At 51.7% G+C, this 19,714-nt stretch overlaps 2 protein-coding genes across 4 annotated transcripts in view; one reads left to right on the top strand and one right to left on the bottom strand.

Moving 5' to 3' along the window:
* phactr3b (phosphatase and actin regulator 3b) overlaps positions 1–15,931 on the top strand; it is a 29,720-nt gene extending 13,789 nt beyond the window's left edge. For all 3 annotated transcript variants that reach the window (XM_040204500.2, XM_078091657.1, XM_078091656.1), the window contains exons 4-13: positions 4–144; positions 551–796; positions 905–1,112; positions 1,266–1,456; positions 1,720–1,873; positions 13,152–13,207; positions 14,269–14,330; positions 14,441–14,581; positions 14,724–14,800; positions 15,384–15,931. In XM_040204500.2, coding sequence (XP_040060434.2) covers positions 4–144; positions 551–796; positions 905–1,112; positions 1,266–1,456; positions 1,720–1,873; positions 13,152–13,207; positions 14,269–14,330; positions 14,441–14,581; positions 14,724–14,800; positions 15,384–15,399 — 1,292 coding nt within the window. In that variant the 3' untranslated portion in view covers positions 15,400–15,931. The remainder of the gene's footprint in view (positions 1–3; positions 145–550; positions 797–904; positions 1,113–1,265; positions 1,457–1,719; positions 1,874–13,151; positions 13,208–14,268; positions 14,331–14,440; positions 14,582–14,723; positions 14,801–15,383) is intronic.
* Positions 15,932–17,908: 1,977 nt separating this feature from the next.
* On the bottom strand, positions 17,909–19,464 carry ppp1r3db (protein phosphatase 1, regulatory subunit 3Db). The gene has a single exon (XM_078091659.1). The coding sequence runs from the start codon at positions 19,462–19,464 to the stop codon at positions 18,577–18,579; it is 888 nt and encodes a 295-aa protein (XP_077947785.1). The 3' UTR covers positions 17,909–18,576.
* Positions 19,465–19,714: the final 250 nt, after the last annotated feature.

The raw sequence follows: 19,714 nt of genomic DNA on the forward strand, positions 1-19,714 counted from the left end.
CAGACTCGGATGTGGCTTGCGGGGGCAACGGCGAGGACGCAGACACGCCGACTCAGTCCGACGCCGAGGACCGAGACGAGGAGCCCGTGGCCCCGCTGGCCAGCACCAGCGAAGACCTGGGCAGCGATCTGGAGGCCTCGACAGGTAGAGAACAGGAGACGTGACACTCGATGGGTTTTTATGTCTAAAGGCCTTTAGACAGCAGGGGGGCTTTCCTGTTTCTTTGTGCTTTTACACTGAAGGCAAATATTGCCTTGCGAAATAAACATCATTTTTGTCTTTTATCTTGGACATATTGTTCTTGTCAGGGTTTGCCCCATTTTCAGGAAATCCAAGAGTAAACCCTTGGAGGTTTTAAATGAATGTCTTAAGTTTTGACTGTTGTGCATCAAAAGAAGACTCTTCTTTCTTTAGCCTCCTGCTAGTGATTTAAGATGAATTGCCGAGCGCTAAACTGGTGCCGCCGCGTCACATGTCCCTCCCCGTCCACCAGGGGGAGGCAGAGACCGAACAAGCCCAGCATCACCGTTGCTGCTGTGTCTCCTTTCAGTGCAAGATGTGACGGAGGACTCAAAGACGGCGGGAGATCCGAACCAGAGTGAGGACGGAGAGGACGAGAGCACCTCGCTGAGCGACCGCAGCGACGAGCGGCCCGCCGCGAAGGCGGAGCCTGCTGAAGGGAAGCGGGAGGCGGCGGCGGCGGCGGCGGTGCCGGCCCCCCCGCCCAGTCGGGTCGTCACTTCCCCTCCGCCCAAAGTGGCGGTCAAACCGCTCACCAGACTGGGAAGCCTTGACTGTGAGTCAAACACGGGCCGACCCCCCCGCCCCCCCCCCCCTCCACTCCCCTCGATGCAAAGCCCCTCCCCCCTGGTTTTTGCAGCAGTGTTTTTCTTTCCTCTCCCAGGTACGCCTTCGGTTCCAGTCAAGAAGTCCCCGGCCACCTTACCACGGAACTTCACTCTTCCCAAAGACCCCCACGGCTCCCTGTTGAGGGGCCGGATCCTCACACCCACCGGGTCCCCGCACCTCGGGGCGCTGCACTCACAGCTGCCCCCGAGCTGCATCATCGAGGAGCTGCACCGCGCCCTGGCCACCAAACACCGGCAGGACAGGTCAGACTTCCCCGCGCGCCGTTCGCTTCTCTTCCCAGAGACGATACTATCCATCTGCCGTAGATGACACTTTTCTATTTACACGAATAAAACGAGACCACCCTGATGGAAGTTGTAATCGACTCGGCTTGCCTTTGCCGTGTGTGCGGTTAGTTTCCAGGCGAAGGAGGCGCGCTCCTCCCTGAAGCGGCGCATGGACGGCCGTCTGTCCCGCACGTCCAGCACAGAGAGGGAGCCGGCCGGGGAGTCGGAGGGCAGGAAGCAGTCGGACGAGAACAAAGAGAACTGGCGCCTGGACGAGTACCTGAACGACCAGGACAGCTGGAACGACTCGGTCATCTCCGGTGGGTCAGCTGACCGTAGACGGCCCCCTTTTATTGTTACTATCCGCCGTGGTCGACTTACTATCCGCTGGCCTCATTCCGCTTGGTGGGGGTCGGCGGAGCACAGCGGCCTGCGCTTTAAAAAGATTATTTAACTAAATTACTGAATTATCAGTTAATTAGAATTTTCTACTCACCTGGAACAAATTTGTGAAAAGTGAATTTTGAATATCCATTCGCGGTTGGCGGCGCTGTCCCTAATCCCGCGCTGCTCCGCCCCACAGGGTCCCTCCCGCGCAGGATGAGGAAGGAGCTGCTGGCCGTGAAGCTCCGGAACCGACCCAGCAAGCAAGAGCTGGAGGACCGCAACATCTTCCCCGTGCGCAGCGACCAGGAGCGGCAGGAGATCCGCCAGCAGATCGAGACCAAGCTGGCCAAGTGAGTGCAGACCCCCCCCCCCCCCCCCCCCATGGCTCTCCCTCTCATCACACTACAACACTGTGGTAAAGCGTATTGCTGGCTGCTACAGCATCAGTCGTAAGCATTGGCTAACGTAGTGGCAGTTCAGGAGACGCGAGCTCTTTTTGGAGGAACATCTCCAAATGTGTTTCCTTACAGTTGAAGAGGAATCAACAAAATGCGCAGATAATAAATGAATAAAATGGCATTTCATAACTTCTCACCTTTGCTCACGACGCTACAAATGTCATCGCTCGGGGACATAATGGAAATCCTACGTGTTGGACACGACTGTGGTTTTTTCAGTTGGTGCTGGTGAGGATGACAAATCTAAAAACAGCAACGGCCCGTTTTTTCTTTCACGAGCTCCAGAATGTGACCTTGCAGATGGTTTCCTCACTGGAATGTTGTATACTCACACGTTTTTATTTCAAAATTCTCCAGCTGAATGAATGTTGTCCGTAGAGCTGTTTCAGTAGAAGTAATAACAGCAGTAATGTATAAAGTAGGTGAGAACAGAAAGTATTAATATTGAGTACAAGTACCTCCGAACTGTACTGAAGCACAGTAATTCAGTTAATGTCGTTGGTTGCTCTGCACCTCTGTGCAAGTCGAGATATGAGGCTCGGGATGATGATTCAGTTTAATGATTCAAATCATTTAATGAATGAAAAGCTGATAAATATTTATTCCCTCGGCCCAACAACAACCGTTTCATCGATGTTGGGAATAATGATTACATAACACGAAGGTCGGCAGCGGCGTCGATGAACCCACGTGTCCCGGGCGCGGTGTCAACCACACCCGGCGCCACGGCGGGTTAATTAGAGGGACGAGCACTTTGAACCGACCCCGATCCATTTAAAAAAATGTGAGCCTGAGCTCAGAGGGGGTGAATAAAGCTGCCGGGCCCGGCGTCGCTCTGCTCCACGTGGGCGCCGTTGTTCTCCTCCGTCCTCACCCGGGCATCTCGCAGCTGCTCGTCAATCTGGGGATTGCGTGTTTGTGCACGTGCGCACGGGCAGGAGCGGTCTCCAGGCACGCCTCGGTCCACGTGAGCCGCTCCGCCCGCACGTTGGGACGACTTCCGGCGGGCGGACGTGGAATAGCAGCAGCAGCAGCAAGCGGCGGTGGTGTGGCGTGAACTCAATTACTGAACTCCTGTACCTACCAGAGGGACGCTGCAGGCACTGTGGTCTGCAGCGAGCACCAAGGGGGTGCTTATGTAAACCTACCCTTACATAATGAAAACACAAGGCCGATCAATTGTGTGTCCCACGGAGGGGCGGGAGCAGGGTTGGCCGAGGTTTGGGGACAGTATAAAACCAGTGCTGGGTGAGGACGGGTCAGCGCGGTCACGTGGTCGGCTCAGTTCTGCGGTGACTGCTGACCGGAACAGTAAAGAGACACCAATTAGGCTCATATTCCGTATTCTTGTCCCTCGGACATGAGAATGAATGAGAGTATCATTGCGCTGCTGGAAATAGTCCCCATCCAGTACGCTAATGGCTGCAGTGCCCAGTTTGAAAGCACTGCTGATTGACAGTTTAAAATGTTTAAAAATCTGTTTTATTTTTACTTCCGTTGTAAACAAAAGTAAGATTCAGAGATGAACAATCTGTTAAGAAAATGGCTAAAACAACTGCATTTGAAACTTGTCGACACTAATAAAACAACATAGAAAGCCGTGAAATATCTTCCTCCTTGAGTGGCTTCGTATCAGCAGCAGTCGTTGAGTTGTCACAGTAAAAGAAAGGAGCTCACCAGAAATATAACATATATAAGAGATTCAGAAGCACCGCGGGGGACACGTTTACACCTCGGCCACACAAAACCCTTAAAGCACTAAACAAAGGAGTTTATCTTGGTATCTCATATGGGAGTGAAAGCAAAGCCGGGAGTGACGGTGGTGAAACCAACATGTTGCCGGTGGAAACGAAGCAGACGTTCTTAATGCTCTCGCGTCAAAGAGAGCTGCAGCATCCTGCTGTGTAGGTTAAAGCGTACAAGTTCTATTCTCACCCTATTCATCGGAGTATAACAGAGCGTGTTCAGTACTGTGAGATGTGGAAATGTCTCGCTGACTCTCTTCAATCGCAAGGCATCACAACGGTAGCCGCACATAACTGTGCTACTTGTGAGGGCAAAGCAAACATTTCATTTCTGTCTCTTCTCTGGAGACAATCCATGACGCACAGCGAGGGCTGGAATCAGAGGCTTGGGCTATTTACAGAATGATTCTGTGCCCCTTTTTGCACCACGAGGGGTGGAGGGGTGTGGGGGGTGGGGTCCCAGTGGGGTCCCGGTCCCAGACGCTCCCGGGTGCAGCGCGGCTCCGCTCTGTCAGGTGCTGCCCGTGAGCGACAGGAGCCTCGCAGCTGTGGGCGGCCGAGGTCATCCCATTGTTCTCCGGGTGGAGACGGCACCGCATGCTCGCGGGCCGGCGTCTCTCTCCGTCCCGCCGGGCACCGGCACCGCCGGGGGCACATGACGCGCCCCGCCTCCCCCTCGCACAGCAACAAGAGGAAAGCTGTCATATTGGGCATTCATGGTCCAAATAAGTGGAAGCTTTGCTCTGGTTCTGCTGGTTGTGTCGCCAGGTTTTCCTGATGCAGATAATAAAACGGCTTGTTACACTGCACATAGTCCCCCCCCAAAAAAACAACAACAAGCAGACTCCCTCCTTCCCCAGCCCGCTCTCTTAACATCCGTCCATCCAGCCCGATGAATCATGTGTTGTTGGCTGAGTCGTGCTCAATGGGACCGAGTCGTGTGCGTGGAGGTTGCTGGCCCGAGAAAGGTGACCAGCAGGGGGCAGCTTGCTTTGGTTTATTCCCTCAGTGGACATTATGAACGTTTATGGTCTCAACCTCTAGTTTCTTCTGCTAGTCTTCTGTTCATTTAACTTGCGATTGACAGATTGTCCGTGTCCCGCCCACATGTCGCTGGAGTTCGTTCAACTCAATTGTAACCCGTTTTTTTGAAAATGTCTTGCAGCGTTCGGTTGTAATGAGCTCCACCCCTCTTGTGTGTCTACGTGCAGAGAGCCGGCGGGGCCCTCGCGGCTCCCCTTTGTCTCTTGCTCTAAAACATTTGCAGATTCTGCAGAGCCGTATTGCACTCCCACACTGCTGTGACGCTCTTCTGTTCTGGAATACGCACCTCCTAAAGTCAGGAATCAGGAATCAGGAATCAGGAAACATTTATTAGCCAAAATATGTCAAACATACAAGGAATTTGTCTTGGCGGTTAGTGCGCGACAGTAGACAGACAAGACAACAGTGCACAAGTAATAAAATAAAGTGGAATGAAATGCTAATGCAATGGGTTAGTAGAATAAGGCTAAGGCTATGGGTTAGTATAAAACAAGGGAATAAAGTAAAAAAATGTTAAATATTAAAAAGTTAAAGAAAAGTATTAAGCATAAAGTGCACTAACAAACAAGTAATAGACAAGAGACAAAGTGACAAGTGACAAAGTGATGAATTACAGTTAAAGTGGCATGTGCAGTGTGAAGGGAGTGACCGGTGGAGTGTTATAGTCAGGCAGTGGGGGATCGGGCTCTGTTGATGAGCCCGACTGCCGACGGGAAGAAACTGTTCGTGTGGCGGGAGGTCGTAGTCCTGATGGACCTCAGCCTCCTGCCAGATGGAAGGGGCACAAACAGTTTTTGTCCGGGGTGGGAGGGGTCGGCCGCGATCTTTTTAGCTCGCTTCAGAGACCTGGAAGCGAACAAGTCCTGCAGGGACGGCAGATTGCAGCCAATCACCCTCTCCGCAGAGCGGATGACACGCTGCAGCCTGCCCTTGTCCTTGGCTGTGGCTGCAGCGTACCAGACGGTGATGGAGGAGCAGAGGATGGACTCCATGATGGCCGTGTAGAAGTGGACCATCATCGTCTTTGGCAGGTTGAGTTTCTTCAGCTGCCTCAGGAAGAACAACCTCTGCTGAGCCTTCTTGGTGATGGAGCTGATGTTCAGCTCCCACTTGAGGTCCTGGGTGATGATGGAGCCCAGGAAACGGAAGGAATCCACAATAGTGACGGGGAAGTCACACAGCGTGATGGGGGAGGGTGGGGCTCTGTTCCGCCAGAAATCCACAACCATCTCCACTGTCTTTAGAGAGTTGAGCTCCAGGTTGTTCTGGCTGCACCACGACACCAGATGGTCAGACTCCCACCTGTAGGCGGACTCGTCCCCACCAGAGATTAGTCCAATGAGGGTGGTGTCATCCGCAAACTTCAGGAGCTTGACGGACTGGTGACTGGAGGTGCAGCTGTTGGTGTACAGGGAGAAGAGCAGAGGGGAAAGAACGCAGCCTTGGGGGGAACCGGTGCTGATGGTCCGAGAGGCTGAGACATGTTTCCCCAGCTTCACGTGCTGCTTCCTGTCTGACAGGAAGTCAGTGATCCACTTGCAGGTGGAGTCGGGCACGTGCAGCTGGGAGAGTTTGTCCTGCAGCAGAGACTGGATGATAGTGTTGAAGGCAGAGCTGAAGTCCACAAACAGGATCCTGGCGTAGGTTCCTGGGGAGTCCAGATGCTAGTACGTTTGACGGTAGGAAAAGAGAGCGTGACAATCATCACATCTAAGTCATACAGAACCCGCTTTCCTTTCGGTACTTCAATAAGCTCAAATGTTAGAAAGACAGGTCACCAAAATACTCTGTACTCTGTACAAAGGTCTGCTACGTTTGATTGGCTATACTGACTATTAAAACCATTGTGTTCACGCTCTTTCCGGCGGTGCCGTCACGCGTCGACGGACGCGCATGCCGCGTTGCACTGATGTGCGTTAGCTGAGCGCGGCGCTCTGCAGCAGCAGAATGCGGAGCAGCGGGCCGGCCCGGCCCGGCCCGGGGGGGTGGGGGGTGGCAGCAGAAGGGAACCCTCTGTTCCTAAATTTAGCTTTCAGTTGGCCGAACGCTGCAGCAGCAGCAGCCGCCAGGATCAATGGCCTGTGTACGTCACGGCTCACATTGCCTTTTCCTCCGCCTCCGCACCCTCGGATGGAAAGATCGCATCACCCCCCCCTGCTCCCCTCTGATTGGACCCGCTCCTCTCCCCCGCGGCGCTCTCCTGGAGAGCCCGACGCAGCGATGATGTTCATCTCCATCGTTGCTTGCTTTTATTCAGGCTCCGTCAGTTTGTACCCGCCAAGTGAGGACATTGTTGGAATAATGGTACAATGCGAGGCCCTTCCTTTATAACACTGCAGGGATTTTAGCGAGATTTTAGCGAGCAATTTCCGGCACAATGTGTGGATGCTATTTTCAGAAGACAACTACATTTCTTATTACTTTTTACATGACACGTATTTTCAAAGCATTCTTTAAAGCGTTGGTCGGTAACATAGGAGGAGTGAACCGTTCGGGAATCCTTTGGTGTGCAGTTTAATAGTCAGTTAAAGTCAGTTTAATAGTTTTCGCTTTTTTTTGTCAGTATGCAACTTATTGTTTGGTGGAATGTAGATCGATCAGAAAGCGGTTATGCTTAAAAGTGCTTTAACGAACTACAATAGCTAGTAAACATAAAAATAGGATTAGCATCAGCCACTGCACCCACTGGCAGTTACAATAGGCCAAAAAGTTTGAACTCTCCCTTGTGAAGCAGATCCAAGGGTAAAGAAAGCGAGAGGCTACTTAAAGTAAATCAATGTCATGGTCCTCAGATAAACTCATTGCTACATTGGCTTTAGGAACGGAATTTGAAGCCGCACGGCGGCAGTACGTGCAGATGTAGCGTGTAAACACAAGTGGTCTGCGTTCCTAAAAACAGGACAAAAAGTTTTCTACAATTTCCATCCGCAAAAAGAATTCCGGAGAATTCTTTCGGGGAAAATGTAGTGTGTAGACTTTTAAAAAATAGCAGTGCTGGGGGGCCGAGTTCCATCGAGAGTCCGGCCTCGTAGACCAGAGGCTTTTATTGGTTTGTCCAAATATTACCCCCTGGCGCAGCCCGAGGGATACCTGCTGAGACAACGTGACCCTTTTTGGTAAGAATGCCCCCCCACAGGATTACTGTATGATGAACACTGCGTATGTAGTGGACAGCCAGGCAACCGAGGCTGTCCGATGCCACCCGGTCCAATTGAAGGGAATATTTCTCCGCTCCATAATCCCTTTCACCTGCCATGCAATGTTAATGCACGCTCAGCGTGTGTTCCCCCCCCCAGGTCAACGATCGCTTTGATAAAGTCCATACATGTCTGAGTGCTGTGCTTTAGGCCGGAGTGAAGAGCGATCATGTCCGGTACAACAAAGACGCGGCACCATCTTAGACCGTAACAGTGAACTGAGTAAAGCGAGATTGATGCACAAACCGGGCCGCGCGGCGCCGGCGGTTCCAGACGACCAGCTCAAACTGTGCCACTGATTGGGCGAGAAAGGTAACTTCTAAAGGAAATCCATAGCCGCTGCTGTTTTGACCTCCCCCTGTTGTTTTTCTTTGATGTAATGCTTTATATAATACACGTTTTGTCCACTAAAGCCACCGTTTCTGCTGCCACGTGGTAACTCTGCCAAAGGAAGAAGGGCGCTTTTAATTACAGAATGATAACAAAAGAGAATCAGTGCTCAGAATCTGTTTCTCATTTATATCTTTTTCAGTTCACAATCAACGAAAATCACAGAATGTTGTTAAGAGAAAAAAGCTTTCGCATTAGAAAAAAGATCCAGTGGGAGCTTAGAGGACACAGATGAGCTCATGATATAACAAGATTAAGGGATGTGTTTTATAACAGGAATATAAGTAAAAAGATATGACTGACTGCACTCAGTCAAGAAATGATTTCCAACATTCTTTTATTGGTTATGTATTGAACATTGAGAAATTTAACAGTTCTTCTCAACTGATAGAAATCCCTGTTTGTGATATTACAATTGTTTCATTAAAAGAATGGTACATTGTGGAGCCATAATGTACATTTTATTACAACCAAATTAAGCTTGTGACGTGCTCAGTGTTGTTAATAGAGAAAAAAGTACTGCAAAATAACAGTGGGACCCTAAAATAATAGCATAGTGTAAGTAGAGGTCGGGTCATGTAGAGAGTCAACATCTGTCTCACGTTTGCTAACATCAAACTGATGATACTAGACGTGTCCGTAAGGTCTTATCTGCTGCAACCAGTCGCCTTCCTGTCTCGTGTACTTCAGTGTGATACAGCTGTGGTTGATGGTGGTGGAACCGGTCCAAACTGCTCCCCCGCCTATAGAATACGAATCAGTCTGTTTATCGGTGAGACACAAGTGTTTGTGTGTGCGCGCAAAGATTACGTCTTCCGGCGTTGTGTGCTGTTCTTGGTTACACTTTGCCTTCTGCGTTCTCATTCTTAAACACGGAGCGGCGTTGAACATTGCTGAATGCGTTTTTTTTCTTTCTTCTCCCTCCTCCACCCACGCGCGGCCACGTCACGTCTGCAGTCCGCCGAGGGTTCACGCGAAGAAGGCGGTGGCGCGTCGTTTTTCGCCTGCGTGGTTTCACGTGAGGAAACAGGAAGTGCCCCTCCGGTCTGTGCCTTTTTTTTTTTTATAGCGAGCGGCATCACGGGCGGGCATCAATCCAGTTGGCAGGCCGCATAAAGCAGTTTGGAGAGACGTAAGCGCCGCATGACACCGCCTGCATAATAGCCGCGGGTGGCACGACGTGAAGCGCTCAAATTACATGCTGTCACCGCTTTAGACCATCCCTGTCCCACGTGCAGTGATTAACTTCATACAAAGGCCTTTTTTTTGGGTGGGATCGAGCTGCAAGAACCCTGTAATTGAAAACGTCAAAAGTCTCAAAGCCTCAGCAACCCACTCCTTTGCTAACAAGCCCCCCCCCGAGTTAGGGTTCCACCATCGCTGCTCAGGAGGCGTGACCCGTGACGTGTGACTGGATCGGCTCGCTTGTCCCCCACTGCTACGCTTCTGAGGCTACAAACCCCAGTTCTCCCAGTCCAGCACCCCCCCGCTGACCGAGAGAGCGCTCATTATGCAAACAGGATCGGCGTGATTTTTTTAAAAAACAAGGTTACATCTGCTGCGTTGACCAATTGATTTCCCGTCCGCCTTGCCCGGGACATTTGGCCCGGGACATTCATGGTCCCCAGTCGATAAACCCCGGTGACCTTTTGGTCACTTTTCCACTCTGTCCATCACGTCATCCAATTTTGTATTCCGCCATCAACCTCAGCTTCTCTTTGTGAAACCCATCACAAATAGCGATACGTCCAATAGCGAAGCTCGGCCCACGCCGCTAAGCCAAGAACTACGACGCTCCGGTTTCCTCCTTCAGCGGCCGTAGTTTCCAAACCGGTACGTCGCCAGGGTAACCAGGTGTACACTGCGGTGGAAATTTGTGGATTTAGCCCTTGTGACAAATCAAAAGTATCTCAAACTTGCTTTGTGATTAAGTATTTATTACTAACTAGAATATAAAAAAACCGCTAAAGAATACAGAAATCATCAGCACAAGTCGTAAGCACAGACAGTCAAATGACCACAATTCAGCTGGAAAGGGACAGAATGTTCCTTCCCCTGAAAGGAGCAGGAAGATCTGAAGTTTCTAGGAGCGACCAGGAGCTTTTAAACATCTCTGAAGGTTCGAGGAAGAGGGAAAAGGAAGAAGACCCTCACCCCCCCCCCCACAAAGGGAGATAAGTGGTAAACAGATGTCGTTTGGGAACATCCGCGACCCTCTCTTAATGGGACCTAGTCAATCGTATTGGACGGACAGAAATGGACGGGAGGAGATAAGAACAGGATACGGTCTGTCCAGGCCCCATCCGGAAGGCAGGATGCCACCGTGGACTTGGTCAGGTCACGAGTTTCCCAAGAAAGGTCACATACGAGTTCTTGAGACACGCACAATATGCACCTCAACAAATTGTCCCCCGACACACACCAGGTAACCAGGTAATCCTGCAAACGTTTCCGTGTTCTGTGCCCTAAATCTCGGAGCAAAACGTTTGCTTTTACATGTCGGCAGACTTGAAATGGAACCAGTGGACATGATGGGGCTTTAGCTTACACGGTGGAAGTCAGGTGGCCTCCTCCACGCCGTGCTGCCAGCGGGACGCAGACACCATCCAGCGAGACGCAGGGCGACGCCTCGGAGACAAACGGCTACATACAGACTTGATTATTGGGTCTGAGGCTTTGAATGTGTCCCCATTCATCTCCCATCAATAGCACCGCCAGCCTTTGAACAGAGAGTTTTAAAGGGCAGTCTGAAGGCTCTTTAGTGGTTTACTGAGCTTTTCCATGACTAAATGTGTGTGTGTTGGCGTGAAATCTAAAAAAAATCCAAGCTGCGTTTCATATTCATGTTGCGCCAGTAACAGTGGGAGACATCCAGGTCAACGCTTGCACACAAGCGAGTCCTGGACCAAGTTACATAAACGGCGAGCTCCTGGTAGGCTGCGGCTGAACGGGGTTCCTCTAACAATGCCCCCCCCCCCCATCCGAACTGCACATCCGAGCGCGGCTCTCCTGCCCCCCGGGGCAAAGAGGCTGGCGATTAGGCCGCGCCTCAGTGGCTCCCATTCTCCTCCACGAGCTGACATTCCCATCAGCACCTCCTCTCGCAGGCAGCTCATCGCTCCGACGCGCCGGGCAGTTCTCCGCAAAGCTAGACGAGAAACTTCGACCTCTGACCGAGCGGAGTGGGCGAGTTCATTGCCGCGGGAGGCAGTGACCTAAAGGCCCGTTGGGATGGTTCGGCCGAATAGAAACGGGCTGACTGACTGGATTTCATTTTTATTAAGCCACAGAAGTTGTCTGACTTTAATAGATTTTATTCCCCACTTGACCTGAAGCAAATCGGCCGGAAAGGTTTTGTCCTGCAGACCACGCATCCCACTACGGTTCTGCTCCACTTAGCACGCCCCCCACCCCCCCTCTCAGCTGCCACGCTGCTGTTTTGTGAGCTGAAGCTGTCACGGGACATGGGGGGGGGGGGGGGGGGTTGCTATAGATGCGCCCACGCTAGGTGTCCTTATTCACAGGGCCGCTTATAAAAGGTTCTATTAATATTAGTTAGTGACCGTGGTGGTTGTGTTCTGGCGGAACGTTTGAACTTCCTACAAAGAACATAAATCCATTCAACACGTTGAAGGATCCGCTGAATCCACAGGAGAGAGAAAACGTGATATTAGTAAAAGGCAGTGATTTAGTTTCATCTGTCTAAAGCTGGCTGATATAAGGTGAGCTGTTGTTTGAGCACTGCAGTCTGAGATTTTGGGCTTTTAAGTTGCTGCAAACTATCTACAAAAAAAAAGTTTCATTTTGACCACTCAGGAACCACATCACTCACACAACCAGGAGGAAAGCTCTGGGACAGATGAAACATGGAGCTCAAAGGGTTTTCCTTTCTGAAATGAGTCCTGTCAGTGAGTGTGTTGGGGGGGAGGGGGCCCGAGAAGCCAAGTGAGGTGGACGGCTGAGCACCAGGCCGCCGTGTCGCGTTCAACACGGAGCCTCGTGACCACACGGCTGCATCACCGTGACGCGTCGCACTACTCGTTCGGATTACCGCTGTTCGTAAACGTGAAGATGTTTTGGCTTTTCTCTGCTAAATATTTAAATATGAAACATATTTGCACTGGTTTGAACCCAGAAAGAAACTTGAAGATATCAACTGGTGTTGGAAATTGTGACATTTATGCTGTAGTAAGATTAAAAAGATAAACCCAGCAGAAATGATCTATTGCCGAGCACATCTCAGCCATTACATATTTGGCTTATCCTGCTCTTTGTCTTCTTATGCTTTATCTGTTTTTCCAGGAAGGATATTGCATTCACTTTATATTATCTGTTATATTTTAACTCCTGAAACGTTGTCACTTCAATAACCTTCAAAAGTGTTACAACCCACATGACCAAGATTGGTAACAATCCTTCGTAACAACCGTCTAAGTACTTTCCTGAGACCACGCTGGTGCCCTTTGCTGCGCTTTGTGTGTTAGTGCCCTCCCCCCTCCCTCCCTCCCTCACATGAGTGCTGTGCATGAGGAGGCGGGGAGGTGAGCAGGAGGCTCACAGCGCTCCTCTCCTCCGCCGGACTACGAGCGAACCGAGCGGCTCTCGCAGGGAAAGTCATGTTGTGGATGCGCGGGTGTCGCCGCTCGGCGCACCGGCTCCAGCGTCCAGAGCAGCAGCAGCAGCAGCAGCAGCAGAAGTAGAAGAAGAAGTAGTGGTGGAGGCACCGAAAGAGACGAAGCAGCGGCGCCAGGGGACCGAGATGGTCCAGAACGTAATCCTGGTGTTTTTCCGCAGGAGGCTGAGCCAGCGGCCGGCGGTGGAGGAGCTGGAGAGTCGGAACATCTTGAAGCGTAAGTTCAACCGAAGCATTATTATAAAGATCATGTGTGTCTGCGATGATGGAGCTCACGTCTACTGTGTTTATCCAGTTAATGTTGTAAAAAGTAAATGTCATTACTTATTGTTGTAATTCAAAATAAGATTGGATGTTCTTTTTTCTTAAAATTCTTAAAATTCTGTGGTGTTGTTTTCATCAAATATTGAGTCTACTATGTTAGTTTAGTTCGAGCGTGGGACTGTTGTCCGTCCATGCTGAAGACTCAACAGTTGTTTGGGATGTTTTTGAACCTTTTTTTGTTTATTTTATAATTCCTCATTTATACCATTCCCATGAACAAATATTGAAGCTGACCCGATGTCCCTCGACTCAGAGACGAGATGTTCGAGTGGCGAGTCGGTGTTTAAAATCCTTAAAACAACTTGGGCTCCTTGGCGAAGTAGCAGCTCCGCTTCCTGCACAAGAACAGCTTTCGGAGGAATGAAGCCCCCACGCTGCCTCCCCCATTCAAGGCGGACCACCTGTGATCCCCCGAGCAGCTGTCGCTCTCATTACTCACCCCCCCACCCGCGTGTTCAAGCTACACGCCGCCCCGCTAAACGCATTCACTGACCCCCGTCTCAAACTAACAGCCTTTAATTGAAAATGCAAGGTCGGCATTCCCGTTGCGCCCCCAGAGAGTGGAATGTACTCAGAGCCTCAAGCTGCCAAACGAGTTCAACGGCTCAAATTCGGCAAAATAAAAGACGTCCCAAAATAAGTGACGATCTATTGATCTTTCTGCTGCGTCTGGCCGTGTTAAGAGGTTCTCATCCGCAAGTCGTCTCGCCCTCGAACTCGCCGGTCCAGCGATGGAGTGAGTCAGACGGGCTCACTGAGGAGGATCCACACGTTAGCTGCGTCGGGCAGACTTCATCAGCTCTCCGGTGCTGTGAAATAAAGCCTGGCGTTTACTTAACGTTTGCTGCCAGTGACCGAGCGTCTCTGAACAACCCTTAATACTTAGTGGAGTTTAGTGAATTAGGGATTTTGACCGGCTCCTTTCTTTTTTTCTTTTTTTCTTCCTGTCAACAGAAAGAAATGACCAGCTGGAACAGGAGGAGAGGAGGGAAATCAAGCAGCGGCTGAACAGAAAGGTAGGCGGCTGCATTGATCCCACCAGTTTGCCCCATCAAATCCCACATTCGGGCGACACCGACGGAGACGGTCAACCGGTAAAAAAAAAACCTTGATCCTCTTTCTCCAGCTGAACCAGCGGCCCACGGTGGACGAGCTGCGAGACCGAAAGATCCTCATTCGCTTCAGCGACTACGTGGAAGTGGCCAAAGCCCAGGACTACGACCGGCGGGCCGACAAGCCCTGGACCCGACTGTCGGCGGCTGACAAGGTGACCGAATGAAACTCGGACTCAAAATACCGTCATTTTCCGGACAGCAGAGCGCACCTGAATATGAGCCGCACCACCTAAATTTAGCGCTGAGGGGAACCTCTGGGCTCACGCTTGGTCTCCCTGTCTTTTCCCCACTCAGGCAGCGATACGGAAGGAGCTGAACGAGTTCAAAAGCAACGAGATGGAAGTTCATACTTCGAGCAAGCATCTGACGAGGTCAGTCTGAGTCTGGCCTGGGGGAGGGGACGGGGGACGGGGGTCCGTCTGGACAGTCCATTTTTATCGTGGGTACTTTGACAGAATATCAGTAAAAATGCAGTGATCGGATTGATGAGAGAAGTCGAGTTCACTGTGACCTCACAGAGCGACGTCCTATGGAATAAAATGGCAAAGCGCTTTTGGAGGTAAGCTCCTCGGCGGCGTCCTACCGCCCTGCTCTTGCTTTTTTTGTCGGTACGACGTCCGAGAGGGTTCACTGTGACATTGTGTAAAGAGCTGAAAGCGCATTACTCGCCACTCTCACGCCAATGAGAGCGCCGCCCCGCACTGCGGGGCTTAAATTTAGCTGAAGCCAGCCCCCCCGAGAGGAGAGAGTCGCACACTTTTGCACCACCTCTCCACTATAATGGATGTCTGTGTATATTTAGCTCACGTTTTGCTTGTTCCGAGGTTCTCTGGAGCTAAAACGCACTGACCGCCGGGCTATAAATAGACCGTATGATTGATGAAACCTTGATGGGTGAATAATTTCGGCCCCACGCTCATAAACTCTCTCCTCTCCCCATCTCCCCCTTCGCAGGTTCCACCGGCCATAGCGAGGTTTCTTCTGTGAAGAGTTGCCGATGGTCCTTTTTCGCACGGAGTCTTCCGGCGCCGTGGCCCACAGTCAGTGGGCGCTCTGGCACCGGTGTCCAGCCGGGCCTTTGGAGGCTATGTCTCTAGAAGAAGGGGAGTCGTGCGGCACGGACGCACGCGGCGAGCTCCGCCTCTGCTCGGGACGGGGGATCGGCTCCCCGAACCCTCCCTTCAGAGTTCGAGGTCATGTGGACGAGCAAAGACTTTTATTTTATAAACCGTCTCTTTTGAAAGACGTCCTTTTTTCCATGCTACGGGAGGGAGAGCGGGGATTGGGGGGGTGATGATGTGCATGCGACCGAGTCGACCCGTCCCACTCCAGTATTAGTAGCCCCCCCCCCCCCCCTCTCCGATCTGTGTGTGACTCTCACCGATGCAGTTGATGCGTTTCATATCGACAGTGTAAACAGAAAACCTTTGTCTGCGTAAAGGACAGAATTCCCTTTGTAAGCACTATTTATTGTCTGCACAATACAGGTTTTCAATTTGTAACAACCCTGGTCCGTGTTTTATGTTCCTCTGTGTTTTGCGCGGCGCTCCGAGAGGTCCGATTAGGCTGCTGACCGCTGACTCAGCATCATAAACGGGTTGTAATCCTCTGGGTTTATCTCGGCGTCCCGGTAAGCGGATAATAACGTGGAAGCGGAGTTGAACCTGAGATCACGCGGCCGCTCGTTCACGAGAGAGAAAGCTCGGTGACCTGCTTCGGGGGCCTCGTTCAAATCCCCTCGAGAAAACAAGGCCACCCGACAGACTTCGGCTCCGGTTTTGGAGCGAGATGTTGATCCAGCCGCTGTTTGCTCTCCGCTGCGTGTTACCGACGGGGGAACCAGAATCAAAGGATTAGTTCTGACCCACTGCAAATCCTTTGGGACAATCGGCGGCGGCGTGGGTCCAAAACCACATACTCATATTAACAAATAGAACCCAGGCGTGGTCGCATTGGCAGTGCAGTTTTTTTGCTGCTGAGCTTCTTCCCCGACAGCGACGCGCACGTGAGGTGAGTCACCGCCGCCGTCCTCGGCGCTGGCGGAGGAACAGATGGCGACGGCGCTTCTGGACCGGACCATCTCACGGTCCAGAGAGCTGCACGGCGGGGCGGGTTGGGTGGCCGGATCATCCCAGATCGCCCCGTGGAGCAGCGTGGGAGGGCCGGGGGGGGACGACGCTCGCTCTCGGCCCGGGAAGGGGATGTCCTCACCTGCGGGTGTCCCTCAGATGGACGAGGACGCTGAACACTTGGTCCGCTGTGGTCAGTAAGCGGGATCACCTTCTGGTTCAAAATCAGGCTTAGGATTATAAATAGTTTTCATCTTTTCCCATTTATATTCCCTCTGCCAGTAAATGATCCTGCGTTGCATAAGAACAATCCGCAGCGTCCGATCCTCGGGGACACGGAGCACACACAGATTTTTAGATTTATTTTACTGTCAGTCATTTTGAAGCAGACGGACAGAGATGTGTTTCTGGTCATGTGCACAAAGCTCACGCCGACTCAAAGCAAAAACATCCCCACACCATGTCTTCATTGTCCTCGTCCCGACATCATGCCGCTAAGTGCTCTCGTGTGTGCGGCCTAATCGGCCGACGGGAGCAGAACATCTTCTGATGAGCTGCCAGGACGTCTGCATGTGATCCACTGCTCGGCAGTCTGCTTCTCCCACAGCGATCAGTCGTCCCGCGCCAGGCCGGCGCGTCACGCCGCTCAGCCCGTCGCCTGCTTTCTGCCAGCTACGCCTTCAGCCGCCTGATTGATTCATGACAATTAGGCTTTTTTTTCTTTTTAGACATAAATAAAACGCTCATTCAACTAAAACAACAAATAATTTAGAGAGAAAAAACGCGCTATGCAGACATTTGTTATACAAATGAATATTCATGAGATGAAATCAGTTATTGAGACTTCAATAATATTCCCAAAATGACACACAGGTCATTGGGTGGGTTTAAAGATGTCACTAAATCATAGTAATGATGCATCCGTTTGTATGCTTCTTACATGTCAATCACTGGCCAGTTCCCCGGAGCATCACGGGGCCTCCTGATTTGGCGTCTTCCCCCAACACAGCTCGCCTCCGCACGGCGGGCCCCCCAAAAAACACGCCCGCTGGCAATGACTGGACCACAAATGAGGAACATGGATACCAACGAGCACCCGGGCCGGGGGAAACAACACAGGAGATGTTTAGTTTGGGTTTGGGAGCATCAGGAGACTCTTCTCTGGTTGCGGCCGCGCTGCACTTTGCCAATGGCTGGCGTGCACGTGCCTCCACCCGGCGAGCCTCGCGGTCACTGCCACGCGGTGGATCCAGCAACTACAAGCAACCTACAGAGGAGCAGGAGCTGGCTGAACGCAGTGCATATTTCAGAAGAGTGCTGTATATTTCTTTTCTGAAAAGATTGACCACAAGCTGAAAGGCTCTGTTCATGGCAATGAGGGAGGAGACAATGAGGCCAAGGCAGCAAATGTACAGTACGGTACTTGTTTCATTAGAGGAGGTGATGTCGTCACTTGAAGGGATTTATAGATATAAGCGGCCACGCTGCTTTTAGTATTGAATTGGAGAAACCCGGCAAAGGGACTGATATTTACACTGTGGAGCTGATTGATTTGAGTAGTGACTCCACTCCAGAAGTAAATGATCTGGAATGGTCTTTCCACTCAAGTCCAGACCTTTATCCTGGTCTTTACAGCTCGGGTTGAAACATATTAAAGCAAGGAGGCCATCTAGTGTCCATAAGTGTGGCTGCAGAGGAACACTTCAATCATCAGTGTCACAGGAAATTATGCTCAGTCATTTTACTTGTATGTGGGACTTCAAAATGGAAATTCACCTTTTATATTCTGTTAAAATATTTCTATTATATTTATATTTATACATGTCCAAGCGTAAAGAGTTTATAACCGTGTAGCTGGGAGGAGTTTGAAACATTTAGTTATTTCACTGCTCATTACTGTTGCATTACAAATACATGAAACCTTTCCTACGTTCAACACAAGAGGAACCGTTTCACGCTTCATTCCCTTTCCGCCGGCAGTAGGCTCAGGGAAGCAGCAGGTCACGGTTCCCCTGAAGCACTGCGCCTGTTTGTCCCCCTGCATCCTGTGCAGGTGTAACAGCCCCCCCGGTGGACACTCAGGTGAAGTGCAGCATGCTGTCCTTGCACTCCCTCGGCACAGTCACCGTGTAGCTGTGGCACCACAGCTTGTAATTGCGTCCGCCGTTGTTGTCCCAATGACAGCGTCCCGCCACGCGGTAGCGGATGGCAAATTCCAAAATGGCCCCCGGCTGCAGGAGAAAGGGAGGGACAGGCAGCCGGAACCTGAAGGAATCGGTCTCCGGGGCGCGGTGCCCGCTCTCCGTCCAGGACGCCGCGGTCTCCGTGTGCGTCCTCCAGTCGGTGAAGGAGTAGCGCACCGTGACTCGCTTCTCGTAGGACAGGTTCAGCACTCGCACGGTGCCCGTGATGCCCTGCTCGGAACACACCACCTGCTCCAGGCACACGCCCTGAGCGCCGAGGCGCTCCAGGAAGTCCGGCTGAGCGCCGACGTTCTCGGGGAAACAGGGTTTGAAGTAAGGGAGGGACAGCTCCAACGACTTGGCGAAAGCCAGCTCGGAGCTCATCAGCAACCTGAACATCACGTGTTGGGGAATCAAGGGGGGCTCCTGAACTTTGAACACCTTGACGTCCTCCAGCTCGAGGCCCAGAGAGTCCACAAAGCGGACCTGCAGGCTCCGCTGCGCCTTTTGTCTCTCCGCAGAGGAAGGAAGGGAGCGGGCTCGTCTCCTGGCGACGGGCTCGGTAGCAGGGTCACCGGGCGAGCCCTGCTTCAGGTTGAGCTGCTTCACCGACGGGGGCCTCGGACCCGGAGGGCGGATCCGGACCGGGGCTTTGGGAGGCTGAGGCTTGGGATCATAAAGGTCCCGGAGACGAATGGTGGTGGTTCTGACGGAGCAGCAAGCGTCGCTGGAGCCGCCGGTGAACTGAGGGGTGACACCGCTGTTTTCCCCGGAACCGGCCATGGTGGTCGAATCAAACACACCTGCAGAAACAAACCAGTCCACGTGTAACTCGTTCATTTAATAAAAACTTCACATGCAAATACGAACTAAACAACGTCTTGACCAGAATCTTAGTTCCGTTTTTGCAAACGCAAACGGTTACATGCTGCGAGGAAGACCAAACCTTTGCAGAGGAGACCCCTCTCGTCCGGCTGCCGGGCCGGCCTCTTGTCATTGACCTTGTTTACTGCTGCTAGCAAAGTTGCTTCGA

The sequence above is a fragment of the Gasterosteus aculeatus genome, chromosome 17 (genome assembly GCF_964276395.1).
Source record: "Gasterosteus aculeatus chromosome 17, fGasAcu3.hap1.1, whole genome shotgun sequence".
Taxonomy (NCBI): domain Eukaryota; kingdom Metazoa; phylum Chordata; class Actinopteri; order Perciformes; family Gasterosteidae; genus Gasterosteus; species Gasterosteus aculeatus.

What these genes read in the sequence shown, in the direction of transcription:
- ppp1r3db (XM_078091659.1), bottom strand. Translation starts at nt 19,464, where the DNA reads ATGGCCGGTTCCGGGGAAAACAGCGGTGTCACCCCTCAGTTCACCGGC.